At 43.0% G+C, this 17,161-nt stretch overlaps 3 protein-coding genes across 3 annotated transcripts in view; all 3 read right to left on the reverse strand.

Moving 5' to 3' along the window:
- Nucleotides 1-1,265: 1,265 nt before the first annotated feature.
- Nucleotides 1,266-4,935, reverse strand: LOC120574180. The gene is made up of 2 exons (XM_039824384.1): nt 4,755-4,935; nt 1,266-4,282 (listed from the first exon to the last, which is right to left on the reverse strand). Exon 2 carries the CDS (start codon nt 4,247-4,249, stop codon nt 2,255-2,257), a length of 1,995 nt encoding a protein of 664 aa, XP_039680318.1. The 5' UTR covers nt 4,250-4,282; nt 4,755-4,935; the 3' UTR covers nt 1,266-2,254.
- Nucleotides 4,936-5,752: 817 nt separating this feature from the next.
- Nucleotides 5,753-15,196, reverse strand: LOC120574181 (coiled-coil domain-containing protein 134-like). Its single transcript, XM_039824385.1, has 7 exons — nt 14,858-15,196; nt 11,116-11,249; nt 10,855-10,976; nt 9,743-9,827; nt 8,982-9,163; nt 7,276-7,347; nt 5,753-6,251 (listed from the first exon to the last, which is right to left on the reverse strand). Exons 2-7 carry the CDS (start codon nt 11,216-11,218, stop codon nt 6,126-6,128), a joined length of 690 nt encoding a protein of 229 aa, XP_039680319.1. The 5' UTR covers nt 11,219-11,249; nt 14,858-15,196; the 3' UTR covers nt 5,753-6,125.
- A 525-nt stretch (nt 15,197-15,721) lies between these two features.
- The window catches only part of LOC120574178 (meiosis inhibitor protein 1), a 58,134-nt gene continuing 56,694 nt past the window's right edge, over nt 15,722-17,161 (reverse strand). Inside the window, exon 33 of the mRNA XM_039824383.1 lies at nt 15,722-16,418. Within this exon, the coding sequence (XP_039680317.1) occupies nt 16,343-16,418 (76 nt within the window). The 3' untranslated portion in view covers nt 15,722-16,342. The remainder of the gene's footprint in view (nt 16,419-17,161) is intronic.

Genomic DNA, 17,161 nt, shown 5'->3' on the forward strand with positions numbered 1-17,161 from the left:
CAACAGTGCAGCAAAAAAGCTCCATAAAGTTTTACTTTATATAAAAAAAGTAACTATAGGCTATTAGCAGTTAAAAAATATTGAAGTTTTAATACATTTAAATAAAAAACTAGAATTACCAACTTGTGGTTGTGTGCCTCTGCCAACCAATCAAATTGCAGTTTACATCCATGTATGGCCAGACTTACATAATATATGTAGTGGTTTGAGGGAATTTAATAAAATAATTTTTTTTGGCTTCACACACATCTTCAATCTGGCAGCACAGAAGATCTATTCTATACAATCACTAGAGTTTTAAGATTATTGTCACCAATTTAGTATGTGACCAAAGGTCTCCCTTTTGTTCTTGAGTTATGGCGTTGAATATTGGCCAGAAAATTGCTTTTAAAGACATTCCTTTAAAGACGTTTGACCTCCAAAATCTAATGAGTTAATCCTTGAGTCTAAGTGGAGGTTTGTCCAAAAGTTGAAGAAATTCCCTCAAGGCGTTCCTGAGATATTCCGTTCACAAGAATGGGATGGACGGAAAACCCCAAAACATAATGCATCCGGCTACGGCTGTTGTTGAATTATTAATGTATATATGTAATCCAACCATCAGATCTGAGGTACAGTGGATTAAAAAAAAAAAAAAAGTCTCACAAAATATACTCAAGCACAAACACCTAAAAGCGATCTTCAGAAAATGTTCTTGTGGTAATCGCTCATAAAATGAAGTGACACAGTTGAGGCACTGGCAGAAAAGATAACTAACAACTCGACAACAGTAGACAAGAAATGAGGCCAAAGACGTCATGGAAGAATACTTTGCTTTTTATTTCACTGCAACAAAGTTAACACACTATAATACACCACTAACTGTTGATAATACAGCAGTTGAAAACAGGTGGGTAAAAAATAGTGTTAATACATAACTGCAAAACTCACCCACTGTCATTACAAACACTTTAGGATTTAAATATAGTGTTTCCTCTATGTTTGTTTGACCGTGGCGGCCCCCCATGGCAACATTTCATTATTTGTATTCGCCCACATTTGTATTTTAGATGCATTATTTACATGCTGAAGTAGTGACACTGCATTAAGATAATGTAATTAATAGTGGGTTTATTGTTATTTGCTACAGAATGCTTAGCCTATATGTCAAGATCCAAGTTGGCCTATACAATAACTCAAAAAATACAGTTCAATCACAACTGAAAATATGCCTCATTGTGTGTGAATAGAGGTGAATAAATATATTAGTTTGTGTTGCAGCAAAGTGTCAGCTCTGTTTCGGTACGGACCTGTGTTCGGACCTGCCCCCACTGCTAAAAAAAACCTAAAGGAAACACTTTAAATATAACACTTCAGTTCATTTTCAACACCCATTACTGTAATGAGTAAGATTAGTTACGTTAACACTTTAATCTCACCCAACAAATACTTTTATATGATGCTTAAGAATGTTTACAGTTCTGATTGTTCTTTAGAAAGGCCAAAAGAAAGTCAAATTGTAACCCATTCAACCCATTCAACTGAGTTTACACGGCTGACATGTTCATCAGTGTACTTTCCAGAAGTAAATATTTGTTTAAAGGGGCTGCACTTCAAATTCTGCAAAAAAAAAAAAAAATAAATAAAATAGAAAACAGCGGACGGGGATTGCCCCCACGTGGCTCTCATAGACCACTCCCCCATACGTGAAAGGCCGCCGTTTTCCCACAGCTACGCGCACTTACACGCAAGCACGGCCCGTCTGGCTATCAAAACAAAGAACAGAGAAGCTCGGACGACACACACAGATGGAGTGGGACTTCATTCTCTGTGAAGGACGTCAGTACTCCTCTATATCTTTACATAGCAAATATTGGTTTACTGCTATATTGATGTTCTAAATATCAAGTACAGCCCCTTTAAAAAATTTATGTATGAACACATTAAGGCGAGATTGATCACAACCTTATAAAAATCAATTGGATAAAAAAATGTGTGTCCTTATTAGTCATCACACAGCATTGCAAAAGTTCACTGAACTCATTCACCAGCCTCAAACAGTTCCAACCAAAATTTGCAATTACAATTTCTGCTCTCTTCCATCTATTATAATTTGTGATTGCATCTTTGCAGTGGTTTGTATTTCCATGGCATAGCAATATGTCTTACGGGGGGAAGCTACTGTAGTGTCTAGTACTTAATCAGGACTCAGGAGGCAAGAAAAAAAAAATGAGCTCATTCACTATTACATTATGGCTCTATTCATAGCCTGTATTTATTTGTTCCAGTAGACTTCATATGACTTCTTCTCTGAGTAACTGGCTTCAGTTGTTCCTGTGCCACATCTGACTTTTTCCTTTACTACCTTCACTACCAGACCGCCAGCCAGGGCAATGCCTGCTGCAGCCTTGCCTATCTCAGCCACCGCAGTCATTATGCGTGTCGATACCGCCACAGCGCCCCAGGGGTCTGACACAACCCTGCTGGCCACTGATGCCACACTGGGCCCTGTTAACCCACATACAGCGCTGCCATACCCAGCAGCCACTGGGACATTCACAGCCATCTCCTGAGCTAAAGCTGCTCCGGCTGCAGCACACTGAGGAGTCCCAGTACCTGCAGCTACACTTCCTACAGAGGCCACAGCATGATGTCCTGCTGCTGAGGCTAAACTCTGAGCTACAGAAGCGTTGGCTACACCTGCTGCCCCTACTGATGCAGTTTCAGTTCCACAGAGGGCTGCTGTGCTGAAAGCTGCTCCCTCCAGAGCTGCGCCTAAAGCAGCCCCAGCTCCCATGGTGCCTCCCACACCTGCTGCCAGCCCCACAGCAGAGGCCCCTATGAGACTAACCTGCCCCAGGGCATCCAGAGCGCCCTCCCTAGGACTGGCAGCTTCAGCACCAGCAACGGCTCCAACAGAACCACCCAAAACTCCACCGGTTGCTGCCCCCAGAGCCACTGCAGTTTTCCCTGAGGCTGCCGCCACTATGGCCCCCACAGCTTTCCCAACACCCGTGCCTCCGGCCACAGACATCCCAGCTAGCTGACCCGCAGCAAAACCAACCGAGTTCCCCATAAAAGATGCCCCGGCTGCAGCTGCTAGAGGGGCAGCTGCCCCAAACATCGCCCCTACTGCCATGCCTGTGGCTCCAGCAGCCACCAGGATCTTAACTCTCTCCAGCACCTTAGCAGAGAGCGCAGCCTCCCTCCTCATGGACGAACGGAGAGACTGCCGCCTACTCGCGGCCCTGCTGCGGTCTCTGGGCCAGCCTCTGGACGGATCCCTCCATTGTTCAACTCTGTCCCTCAGGAAGCTGAAGGGGTTGCCTCTGCTCTCCTCTCTCCACCTCTCCACCCTAAATTCCTCTTCATTTCCTCTCTCCAACCCCCGCCTCCTGGCCCCCTGTGATCCCATATCTAAGCTCTCTGCTCTGTTAAACTCCAAGTCACACTTTCTTCGTTTTGCGAGTCTAGCCTGTTCCTCCATGCTGTCACTGTTTCCCCGTTGTTCTTCGCCCTCTGCTGGCCCTCGCTCCCTCAGCATCCTCTCCTGCTCCTCCCTGATGGCTGCCTCTGCTTCTAAAAACATGGCATTAGTATAAAACCCTCCGTAAGTCTGCTTCGCCATCTTGCCCACCTTCATTAACAGTGCTTTAACCTGTGCCGAGTTACTGGGGTCTTTGTTGTTGAGTACATGGTACCTGCCCCCACACCTTTCAATCAGAGCTTTAAGCCCAGCAGGTGCAGTCTCCCTCAGATAATCGTCAATCCCCGTGCCCTCCAAGTCATCCCCCCTGGTAAAAAGAACCAATGTGTGCTGACGGACTGCATCCTCCCCAAATATTTTGGTCAACTCGCAGGCAGCCTGGTTCTCATTGTCTGTATATCGTCCTATTGGAACCACCAGGAGGAAAGCATGTGGCCCAGGGGCAGAGAGAGACACACATTTGGCTACCTCTGCATGGATCTGCTCCACGCTCAGGTGAGTGTCCCCAAAACCGGGCATGTCAACCACCGTGACTCTCGTCATCCTCCTCTGTGCGACAGCCAGGCCGTCCTCCTCAGCATCCTCTTCCTCAGCGAGCTCAGTGCTCCCAAGCTGGCAAATCTGGGTGACAGAGCTAGCGCTGATCTGTGACAGGAACTGCCTCCGGCCCAGGATGGTGTTTCCAGATGCACTTTTGCCAGATCCGGTCTTTCCGATGAGGACCAGCCGGAGTTCTTCTTTCCATCTGGTTTCAGAGTCATCTCCTTCCTTCTCACCCTCCATTATCAACTGGCTCCTTTTTCTCTTACTAATCCCCTGATGGAAAAAAAAAAATGCACAACAGAAAAGTGTCTGTAACTTAGGCCTACTGTTGTGACTACTGAGATTTCATTGTGATAGGTTCACTGCAGTCACATAGGCTAATTATGATAATTCAAGTCTTGTTTTGTGTTACATGTAGCCTAGAAAAGTCAGTGTTTGTCAGGAAGGTTCTGGACAGAACAACTGAATAGGTTAGCTAACGTCAAATAACGTCACAAGTAAGCTGAGGAACTAGATAGATAGCACTAGGTGCTTAGGTTTGACCTTTATAACTGAAATACCACCCAATGAAAACCAACCTTGAAAACTACAATTAGACATCAAAGCAGAGATCAAGTTTTAACCCTAAATGCCACGCTAATCCCGGCTATTTATTAGCAAAACGACGCTAGCTAACGTAAATCATTTAGAACCAACAGCAAAAAAAAACAGCAACTATCAGGACATTAAGACAGTATTATCTTACCAGAGTCCGCGTTATTAGACACCTCTCAGTCTTACTAAAATAGGTCGTTTCTTCTCCGCGTTGAAGCTTTAGTTACCCTCTGAACGTAGCTACATGTTAGCTACATGGTAGGTTCAGCTCCATTCTGTTCAACCCAAACATCAACACTGGACTTTGGTTGGAGAAAGGCCGTTTGGTGACTGGCTGCCCTCTGTTGGCTGATCTGTACAACTAGCTGCGACACAGACACACTAACACCGTGGGAATATGAAATCCATACAGGTTGTTTTGTACATATCAGAGTCACTTTATTTCAAATACATGTGATAACCAAATGGCTTGTTCATTCTGCAGCAATGATACTTTGATATTCTCTGAATATACATAAAAGTTTTATAACAGTCGGAATACTATTTCAAAATTACATCAATCTCAATTCCATAGATCGAAACCATTTAAATGTCAATTTCCGGGAATTATGAACAGAAAAAAAACTAAAATATGTTTAACACAGACACAGGTGCAGGGTTGCAAGACAAAGGGGTCATTTTGGTAATTCTGATTCTGTATCTGACATATATTTCCAACAGGATAAAATGTTTCTTGTTAACTAAAAAAGGGACATTTAACAAACAATTACCAAGATTGGTGTAAAAAGAATGCCAAATATGTAAATGAAAAAATTCACTGATGATAGTGATAAAATAATAATAAAAAAAAGATTCAACAGGACGTTAAATAAATAAAATAAACAAATTAAGGAATACGTCCAGGAAAACTAAATACAAGTCCTTAAAACTTTGAGCAGCAATAAGAACATAAATCTGCCTCTACAAATCTCAGTTCAAGGAAAATAATTATTACTTTTTCATTATCAATTCAAGCGAACCTTACCAGAAACAGGCCAAATTTAATGAGGTGAGGACAAATTTATATTTGGCAAACGAAGCATATGGGTTTTAGACACGTTAAATCTAGACCAGACACAATACAGTGGGGGTTTGCAGTTTTTTTTTTATAAGATTATACTAAAACGAATTATATTCCAAAGTACAGTTATGTAATCCTCAGGTTATCAAAAATGATTTTCCCTTATCAACTCCTATTCCAGAGACGTCTTTTACCTCCTATAAGTTAGATTTTCCAATTATGAATCACTGTAGATGTAGAGCGATTCAAGCCTTTGTCAGAAACTGACTAACCTCCACTATCCCCTTTTTGTGTCACCTTGAGGGTCGCTCTCTTGTTTTCAACAGAGCACCTGGCTTTTGTGAGGACAGCTTTTATTTCCTTCACTGTCGACAGGAGTCTACAAGTCAAGCCACCCCTTGTGGACTGTGCGTGTGCTCCTTGCCCCTCTTCTCTGCTCTCCAAATGCACCGCGCTGTAGCGCTATAGCTCGGTGCGGGAGCGGGAGATGCGAGGACCTTTCCTGATTTCTTTCCTCTTCTCTTCTTTCCTCCTCCTCTTCTCTTCCTCCCTCAGGATCTTCTGGAAAGCCTCGGCAGTGTGAAGCACCTGAAGCAGGCGAGTAAGGGTTAGAGAGATGGCTGTGTGTGAGAGATTTTATTATCTTAAAAGGAAACCGTATGATAAAGCAAAGATCTGTCCGTTACTAGTTGTGTATGTGTAACTAGGGGGTCGCTAGAATGTCAAAGGTCCAATGTTATAGTTTTCAGGTTCATACTTGTATTTTGGGTTTCTACTAGAACATGTTTACTTGCTTTAAATGTTCAAAACACACATTATCTTTCTCATACTGTCTGTCTGAATATACCTGTGTTCACCCTCTGTCTGAAACGCTCCATTTTAGTGTTTAGTGCCTGTCTCTTTAAGCTCCCCTAGCGAAAAAGCAAAGTCTGCTCTGATTGGTCAATGTCTCAGGTCCTTTGCAACTGCACTCTCGAAGTCACTGCAGCCAGGGAATGACTGTGACGTCACCGTAGCGACACTTTCTACCTATATACGTATAGTATAGTTGGGACATCACAACCAGACAGCTCATTTCAAAAAGGCACAGTTTCTGAATGTGGGCTACTTGTCTAGGGCTGGGCAATACATCGATATTATATTGATATCGTGATATGAGACTAGATATCGTCTTAGAAGTGTTGTCTTTTCCGGGTTTTAAAGGCTGCATTACAGTAAAGTGATGTCATTTTCTGTGTTACCAGACTGTTCTAGCTCTTCTATTATTTTTACCTTTACCCACTTAGTCATTATATCAACATTACTGAAGATTATTTATCTGAAATCTCATTGTGAAGATATTTTGTTAAAGCACCAATTGCCAACCCTATAATATCACTACAATATTGCCATCGAGGTATTAGGACAAGAATATCGCCATATCCGATTTTCTCCATATTTCCCAGCCCTATACGCGTATTTTTCTGTGGAGTGAGCGTTTCACGGTATTTATATAGCACCTTGACCTGCTTTATAATAAAAAAATACATACATATCTCACTTTTTACAACATGGGACCTAAAGGGTTATCTAGAGAGCAGAGGGTGGAACAACATGTATGCATCTTACTCACATCGTCTCTCTCTGTGCGGTATGGGTTTATAAAGTCTGGGGATTTCTCCATTATTCCCAGCTCCTGTGACATCTGAGAGATGAGCAGAACAGACAGATTAAGGAGGAAAAGAGGAGGAAGCACATTATCATTTATTCAAAAGGAGATAAGGAATGAAAATGAGACCACTGGCCCGTTGCTTACTCTGCAGCTAAAAAAGCAGTATGAGCTGCAGACAGAAATTAACATTTCTTCTGAGTAATATAGCTTATTTTATCATTTGAATCACTTCAGCTTTAGACTCTAAGACAGTGAGCTACATGAAACAGAGAGTAGGGGATCAGAAACTATGAGTGAGGGTTACTGAGGAACAAGTGAGGGCTGGAGGCACACTTTCACTGCTGCTACTTCCACAATATAATCCTCTTGGCACATTGCTATGGTCACAGATTAATCCTGCAGGAGTAGTTCATTTACCCAAACATTAAATAACTAATATTACTAAGCCCCCTCCCCCCATCGGACAATTTGCACTACCCTATCCCACCCATACTGTTTTCCACGCTTTCCTCCTGTAATTCTATTTATTTATTCATTTACAGATGTACACACTGTAATTACACCTATACATAGCCATATTCTACTGCTCTTCATCCTGCACAGACACTTATATCTTACTACTCTCATAATGTTACCACACTGGACATAGCTGTACATATCTGTCTATATGGTATATCCATATCCATCCAGTATATCCATATATATTCTGTTAATACACTGCATATATCTATATTATTCTTACTACAGCTATGTCACTGCTACTACATTGCATGTATACATGTTGTTCATACATTGTTCATATTACAAAGCCATATTTATTCTGCTCTTATAACACTGCAATATATTTCTTGTCCTGCCTATGCACCACCTGTCTATAATTGTATATCGCATTGCACTTTTCTGCTTTTTTTTTGCACTTCTGGTTAGACGCAAACTGCATTTCGCTGTCTTTGTACTTGTACTCTGCACAATGACAATAAAGTTGAATCTAATCATCTAAATAAGGAATACCAGTTCATCCACTTTTACTCTTTGAAGTTTCAAAGGCCACAATGCATCATGATGACAAATGACACATTTTGCAGTGAAGGCAGAGCAGCATTAGCTGACACAGAGGATGTGACAGCCGATGCACACCTACTGTATAACCTGAACTATAAAGGCATATCTGTCATATCTGTGTACCAGACTAGGGCTGAAACGATTCCTCGAATAACTCTATTACAAAAAATCCTCGAAGCAAAATTCTTTGCCTTGAAGCTTCGTTAAGTCAATGTAATTAAGGTTGTACGGCTCACTGTGTTTCCTGAGGATTATTACTAGCGCAATAGGCTACTAGCACATAACAGGTTGACGCTTCTGTGGACACAAGACTGACGGCCCAGATTACAATTGCAGACGTGAAGGAAGACGAAAATAGTGAGGGGGCTAAGAGAAGAGACAGGCTAGAGAAAACGACAGAAAGTTTGGGATCATTTTAAGCTGCAAACATTCTACTACATCATCTCAGTAGAAAACATCCAGTGTACACATCCATTCCACGGAGCGAACACGACACAAGGTAACTATATCATTTAACTATTTTTCCATGTTCTCACTATGCTCCTTCTGCAGAGAAAATGATTCAGGTAACAATAAGGACAGGATAGGTGATTGTCAAGTCTTACAAGTGTGAGGACATGTTGGTGGGCTCCTCCGGTGAAAACCCCCGTCTGGTTACAGAAATTCAGCCCCCAGCGCAGCAGGCCGTCCCAGTCATTGTTCCGGTCGTAGTAGTGGTGGACGATACGTGGGAAACGCAACGCCACGTCGCCAAAAAATGCTGTGTTCTCCACCACATGGGAATAAGCTGCAGAGATTTATAGAGAGAGGGAGGGAAGAGAGAAACAGAAGAAGTAGGACAACTTTGACGATATATTTGCGCTGACAAAACACTTGTTATGATGCTGATGCACATAACAAGGGGAGGAGTGCAACTCAAGCAATGGTTGATTTTGTTCAGGGAACACATTAAAATAGGTAGTGGCGTTGAATAAGCCTGAAAAAAAATTATATATATGGGAAATGATATTCGTGACATTTCAGACAGACGTTAAAGCCGATATTATTGGCCGCCACTGGCACCGAAAGGTGAGGATGAAAGAAAGAAAGACTGACACGAGGTGGAGCTTTTAGAAAAACGGGGAACAGAGCACAAGGCAAAATCAGTCAGAGGTGGTGGAGACAGAATCAGAGTGTGAAAGAAACACTGAGTTGCTGCGAAATAAAGTGGCTTATATATGTGGAGCAAGAACAAAAGACATTGGGGGAAAAAAAAAAAAAAATGAAATGATGAAACAGCTAAGGTGTAAAAGGGAATCTGTCTTTTGGGAGACAGAAAAATGAAATGATATGATGAAACAGCCGAGGTGTAAGAAGTGAGTCGGACCTTCTTTGATCTTATCGTCCATTGGGAACGGGTCGTCAGGCTGCATGTTGGCCGCAACCAGGATTTGTCTCGAGTCCTCCAACACCTTTAAGAATGAGAGAAAACAGCTCAATAGCCAGATTTATTTACTCTACACTGTGTGCTGGGGATTTATGTTACTGTGGCGGTAACGCAGCTGGGGAATATAGATAGGATTTTAAAAAAGGAAAATGTATTCCTATCATATTTTACACACCACTACTTGCTTTACAGCTGAGATCGGGGGCATTGCGGTAAATCTGCTGAATGCAACTTCCCAGTGGATTCTATTTGGACAAGCAACGAGTGGCCAGAAGATCAGGTATATTACAATAAGGAGTTTAAACTGGGGGACGTGTTTGAAACTGTTGCTTTAAAAAGTTCTATCGAGAGGAAAGTATATGGAAGAGATAAAAGCAGGAGCACACACACACACACACACACACACACACACACACACACACACACACACACACACACACACACACACACACACACACACACACACACACACACACACACACACACACACACACACACACACACACACACACACACACACACACACACACACCTGACAATGTATTCCAGCCGCTTTGGTTGACTACGCTAGTTGTCCTTGAGATGCACGCAGATGCATAGATAACCGTCCTCTGGGAACATAATGCATTCTGCGAGGCAAAGCTCGGAGCTTAGCGCGAGTGAATGGCGCTCCCAGCAGCCGTGTCTGAATAAACATTCAAATGCATGCAAGGAAACGTGGCGATGAATGTAAACCTTGGATTTAAAGCTTTAGATTCTCTGTAGGGGCTGCGAACTTTCTCATCTGCTGAGAGCACAAGACCGTCAAGCTCTCAGAAGTTCACGGTTGCTGTCAGTGTTTTTATTTGCAGACTAGTGGTGTTGATTTTGCTGCTGCCCACAGAGCATAGGATGTGAGAGTGCACACACACACACACACACACACACACACACACACACACACACACACACACACACACACACACACACACACACACACACACACACACACACACACACACACACACACACACACACACACACACACACACACACACACACACACACACTACCTTGAAGAGTCCTTTGAGCATGATGTCTATGATCTTGTACTGCTGGTTGATGTCGTTCAGCTCGACCAGATTCTTGAGGGCGTTGAGTTGATCTTTCCTCTTAGTCTCAAACAGCCGCTTGTCTAATAAGAGGTCAGGAGGACACACACTCTCCACATGGGCATAACTCACATAAATGCTCTCTCATGCATCCATCTGTCACATTAAAAAGGCACAAAGACACACACAAACAAGCTCTGTCCACTGGCAGCAGAAGGATACAGATCTCCAGGTTGGAGTCATGTCTCAGTCTGTGCGTGTCTGAGTCGGCCGAGCTGAGGGCGGCAGCGGCGAGCGCCAGGACCACCGCACACACACTCCGCATGGTCAGCAGGGGTCGGCAGAGAGGCACTCTCCTGAACAAAAGTCGACAAGCCATTAGATGTGCATCACATTGTTCTACACCTCACTACTGGCACAGAGTTGTGCGATTTCCAAGTTGTTCTAGGCTACAGAGGAAAGACACACACTACATATCTCTGAACACAATTCTCCGACTAGGACTGTCACGATGAACACATTTTTCTTCCTTTGATACAGAGATTTCACTTTCATCTGAAAACAGTGAGCTTTCACTGAAATAGTTTTATTCATGAAGCCATTTTTCTTCTTCCAAAGCTGCTCGAAAGGTTATTCTCTCTTGTGATACTTGTGGAATATGTGAAATAGAAAGACATGCTGGGGATAAGTGGTCAATATGGAACGCTAGAGGGGAGCTGGCATCTAAAGAGGGGCTCCTTATGCTCCTTTTAAAGACACATCTGATGTCTGGCACAAGTTTGCATAATCCCCAGGGGAACTCTCTCTCTCTCTCTCTCTCTCTCTCTCTCTCTCTCTCTCTCTCTCTCTCTCTCTCTCTCTCTCTCTCTCTCTCTCTCTCTCTCTCTCTCTGAAGTGGGCGTCTTCAACATTTTCATTCAGTTGCAACTTTGTTTCCCTTAGAGGCGTTCGAAAGGGAGGGATGAGAGCGAGAAGATAAATAAAACCTCTAAAAATAGGGCCTCATCAAATGAAAATTTGATGAAAACCAAATGTTTAAGAAAACGGAAGTAACTGGAAAGGGGGAGAAGACAATGTTGATGAAAAGCTACAAGATATAATTCACAGAATTCATGCATCATTTAACAAGGGTTCCATCAATGATACTATCAGGGGGATGCAGAGGGGCTTGGATGGGGGCGGGGGGTGAGTGGCACACAGGGAGAGTCAGATGTGAGAAGCATGAGGAGAGCAAGAGATGAGCGGCGAGCATAGATGTAATATAAGACCGGAGAGGCGTTGAGGCTTTTGGAGGGAGGGGAGGGGGGAAGGTAGAGGAGTGTGAAGGCAAGACCCTGCAGGGAAATAACAGCTTTCCTGGTGAATATTTTATTCATTCACACCTATGGTAAGACACAGCGGTAGAACTTAAAGACTCACGGATAGGAGAGAAAATGCAAGACAGAGCCCGTGCAAGAGGATAATGAGCACCAGGGATTTTGCACTGACAGAATTGATCTTAACAAGCGCCCGGCTGCCGAATTCTTAAATCTAAAAAGGACTAGGAAGTGAGCAAAGTGAGCAAATTAGACTGAATGGAGTTGAATGAATTAAGAATCTCACTTAAATCAGAGGAGAAAAGCATACGATTCAAGATGTACACTCCCGTGTCTTATTTACTTATTTTTCTTACAGAGACGGCAGAAAACAAGTGTTTCTGAAGACAGCTGAGTGAAGACAATGTTCGATTACGGCCAATTTGTGCATTCTGAGAACATCTTTTGGGTAGCTTCCCAGCTTTCTGAGAAATGCAACACTAAATATCCCTAAGTGCTGGTCGAAAGCCTCAATATTTCTAGATAACAGCCAAGGAAAGGGGGCCTTGTCTCTCCAGAGTTATTAGATGTTCCTGTGTGCTTCCATGCAGTCAGCCATGTAGCTCTGATGGATATTTACGGGCAAAAAGGTTATCGCCACCAGCACAATTTAATGCAGTCAACACATACCACACACACACACACACACACACGCTAACGTTTCCATGCAATTGGGCAAAGTGCTGAGACTTGGACTAGCGTAAGACGGACATTAGGAGCGGATCAATCATCTCTAATGTGGCACGGGCAGCAACGAAATGAGTTTAAATGCATCCATTAACTTGTAGGCAGGATATCCCTAATTAAACAGGACCGTTATTTATGAAAATCTACCGGTAAAGCACTCACGTTTTGAGATCCGATTACACTTGGCTATAGCCTGACCAAATGAGAGTGACTTTGACTCACTGCAATGTTCAAGTGCTCCTTGAATCGTACGCTGGGCTGCTTGGGGAGAAATGAGACCTTTGAAGGATAAACCACCAACGTAACATGATTTCTGCCTGTGGTCATAACAGCAACAAGGGGAGCTACTCCCCCCACCTTTATTAGTTGAGGTGTACAACAGCACAAAGTGTACAGCCCAGCGCACATATTGTAAGACCATTAATACAACCGAGCTGCTCTGCAATAATGGAAGGATGGATTTTAGAGCTGCACAGTTTAATCGATTAGTTGTCAACTATTAAATTAATCGCCAACTATTTTGATAAATCAATGAATCGGTTCAAGTCTTTAGAAAATCTCTAATTCCAGCTTCTAAAACGTGAATATTTTCTGGTTTCTTCACTCCTCTCTGACAGTAAACTGAATATCTTTGAGTTGTGGACAAAACAAGACATTTGAGGACGTCATATTTGGGATTTGGGAAACACTGATCGACATCTTTTACCATTTTCTGACATTTTATAGACCAAACAACTAATCGAGAAAATAATCGACTATGAAAAGAATCGTTAGTTGCAGCCCTAATGGATTTCCCTGCAGCTGACACCCCACCGACGGTCAGCAATCCAAGGTGGAAGGGCCTGGGTCAGAATTGGCCTGTCAACGGGTCACTCAAATTGGGTGAGGTGTTCGATGTGGGAAGGTCTGAAGGCGGTGTACTTCTTCACCGAAGCCATGTAAGCCCACGTAAGTCTCTTGGCCGGAGGAGATTTTCTTCTCTGCCAACAATCTCCTGAGGCAAAGTCAGATAAGTAGGCTAGCATATTTAATTATACTACACACCCGCTGTGAAGATAGCTCCCCTCTGTAGTCCCTGCGGGGTGAAAATATGCATCAGATAGTCTAGGATGCAATCTGCAATTTCTCTAATCCCGCAGGACAAGATGTAAAAAAATAAATTTGAAAAAAAAATATCTTCAATCAAGCGTGGGAATAGGACATTGTCCTAACTGTTAACCAACCAACTCTGTGACATTAATTCCAAGAGGCAAAACCAGCCTTCAAGGCTAAAGCAACTCCTGAGAAGACGGACTAAGCAAGATGCTTATCAGCTGGATGTGCAGCAGGGATTGGATCCAGATTCCCCTCAGGCTGCCAGCCTGCTGTGGGAGGTTTGAGGTTCAAGGACTGACACATCCTCCCTCTCCCTCTCTCGCTCTCTGCTTGCATCTGTGAGGCTCTATCCCGGTTATCATTCATGCAGAGGCACAGCCACTGACATGCGTAATGGTGATGGCAGAGCCTGGATAAAGACCGTCATGTGGACCATTAATTACAGATTGCTTAATTGATTGCATGCACCCTACCTGACCCGCGTTCCCTTCATCCGCGCGACTGTCTATACAGGCAACAATTAGTTAATTTACTTAATTTTAAACCGATAATTACGCGTTAAGTATTAGGCTGTGTTGTAAGACCACATCTACTGGTGGTGTACGTCAACTCTGCAATATTCCATTACAATGATTTACATGAGGTTTCCTCAAGGGGTGCGCTTTGGGGGAATTAAAGAAGTATTTGAAGTCACTCCTCGATAAATCGATTCCGCGTGTCATCGCAGCTGTATAGCCCGACGGGGTTCATCAGCCAGCGGCCAACACAGGTCAACCAACCGATAAAAGCGCCGGACATTACAGCCACAAAACTCACGGATCACTCACCGTGTTGTGGCGAGAAACGGCGGCGCCGCACGGCAGAGATTAGCGGACAGCGTTTGCTCCAAAGTAGTGCAGTTTAACCTTCTTCTTCTTTTTTTATATCTCCACACGAGACGTTTAAGGTCAGCTCGCCGATGACGGGGACGAGACGGTCAGCGTGCCCCTCTGGATCCTCAGGTGACAACAACACGGAGGCAGAAGGTGTTCATTTACATGCGGCTCTCGCTGCTCCACTCTGCCAGCGCCACGATAGCACCGGCTGGCTCGCCTCGGACGAATGACAGCCAGCGGGCGCTAACCGAGGACGAGGATGTTGTTTCCGCACGGAGGATTTAAAGAGAGACACCACCAGAGCGTGGGGGTGCGCTCCCATAGACAGTATATAAGAAGTGCGTTCCTCATTTGTTTACTGTGAGATGTGCTGACATTTTGCAAGCCACATTTATCCAAAAATAAAAAATGATTTAATAAAATACTTTTTTTTGTGATGTAAATGTTAGCTGTGCAGATTTTCAAGAAGGAATTTACTTTCTTTGAATTAAATGAACCTGAGAAGAACACTTCTTGTTCTGTCTGAACAAATCGCCACCTGAGAAATAAAAAGTAGTTTTTACTTTAGTACAAAACAACTCCATTTATTTTCTTCCTGGAATACCTGGCACCTAATCCAAACATCATCAGCGGACATTATAGTTAAAAGATCCTCTACAGTTAATCAAGAACAGCTGAGCAGCAAGGGCTTGTTCACCTCACACCAGTGGCCTGTAGGGTGCCACACTCACAAACTCCTGTGTGAAGGTGCTAATCAGGTGCTAATGTGTCATTTACAACTGGGACCCTCACTGAGACAAAACCATTCTCTGGGCATAAAAAAAGAGCTGGGGCTTAAATTTGGGATGAGTAATTGCTGCTATGAACAGGTCAATTACTTCTTTGGGTCATCCTTCATTTTCATGTGTTGCATCAATCAGTGATTTGTACTATAAAGTCAAATGTGTCCAGAATCCATAGAAATGACTAGGCTATCCAAATAATAAATGACTAAGTTGATGGTAGGTTTCACCTTGACCACTTCTATCACTCCACAGTTGTAAAATGTTAATAGAAAACAAAAATGTCCAGGTGAGGTTCTCTGTCGGATTGTGTCCTTTAGGTGGTGTAGTGTAGTAAAATCACCCTGGTATAGTGTACTTAATGGTATTAGATCATATTTAAAGTAGTGAAAGTAAAAATGTAGGCCTGTAATAAAGAAACAATTTTTTTTTTTTGATTTTTTTTTTAATGACTAAAGATCACTGTTTATCCAACTTTTCTTTAACACTGCTGGTAAATACTTTCAAAACACCTGCAGTAAACTCTTTTACTGTGCCACTGCCAAATGGAGACAGGAGCATGAGCTGCTTCTAACAGCAGAACAGAAAACACAGGAGGTGTATACAAATTAAAGATCTGTGACAATAAATGAAACAAATTGCAAAATGGGTGGCGTTATAGGAGTTTTCCGGAACATCCACCGGCTTTCACCGTGAAGTCAGATAGACAGATGGACACGTCTCCAACACGCCTGAGGACAATAGTTAAGGAGCGATGAAGCAGAAAGTAGGTGTGTTTATATTTAAAAGCAACAATCTAGTAGCTGGTTAGCTCAGTTGGCAGAGTGGGTGCACATATACAGAGCTTTATTTCTTGACGCAGAAGGTCCAGGGTTCGAATCCGACCTGTGACTGTTTTCCTGCATGTCTCCCCCCCCCATCTCTCTCTCTCTCCTCTTTCATGTCTCAGCTTTCCTCTCTAATAAAGGCAGAAATGCCCCAAAATAGGTTTCACTTGAGGCTCTGGGCCGCCCCAGTATGAACGTCCATAAAAATAATTTAACGGGTATTTTTTGCATGAAGCTACCGCTTCAATCACAGCTGAAAGTGTTCCACTTGTTAACGGTGCATTTATTTACTTCATGTGATATGGAAATATTGTTTTTATATGACAGCAGGCAATAAAGCTAACATCAAGCTGAACAGACTTAAGCGATATGAGTGTGTGGGTGAGCAAGAGAGAGTCAATCAGCAAGACAGACGTATTGAGCCTTTAAGTACTGATTCTGACTGAAATACAGTAACGACCCTGTGTTGTACAGCGGGCTGTCAAAGAGATTTAGTGAAAAGCACAACACAAGTCAATAAATTGCCAGAGAAAATCCATGAAGAAGCCCTGCTGACATTTGAAGTACAGTATGAGTAGCTTTCATGGTGGGCTGAGTGTGTGTGTGTGTGCGTGCGTGAGCTTGGTGTGATTATATATGAAATAAGT

Source organism: Perca fluviatilis, chromosome 15, assembly GCF_010015445.1.
Source record: "Perca fluviatilis chromosome 15, GENO_Pfluv_1.0, whole genome shotgun sequence".
Lineage (NCBI taxonomy): Eukaryota > Metazoa > Chordata > Actinopteri > Perciformes > Percidae > Perca > Perca fluviatilis.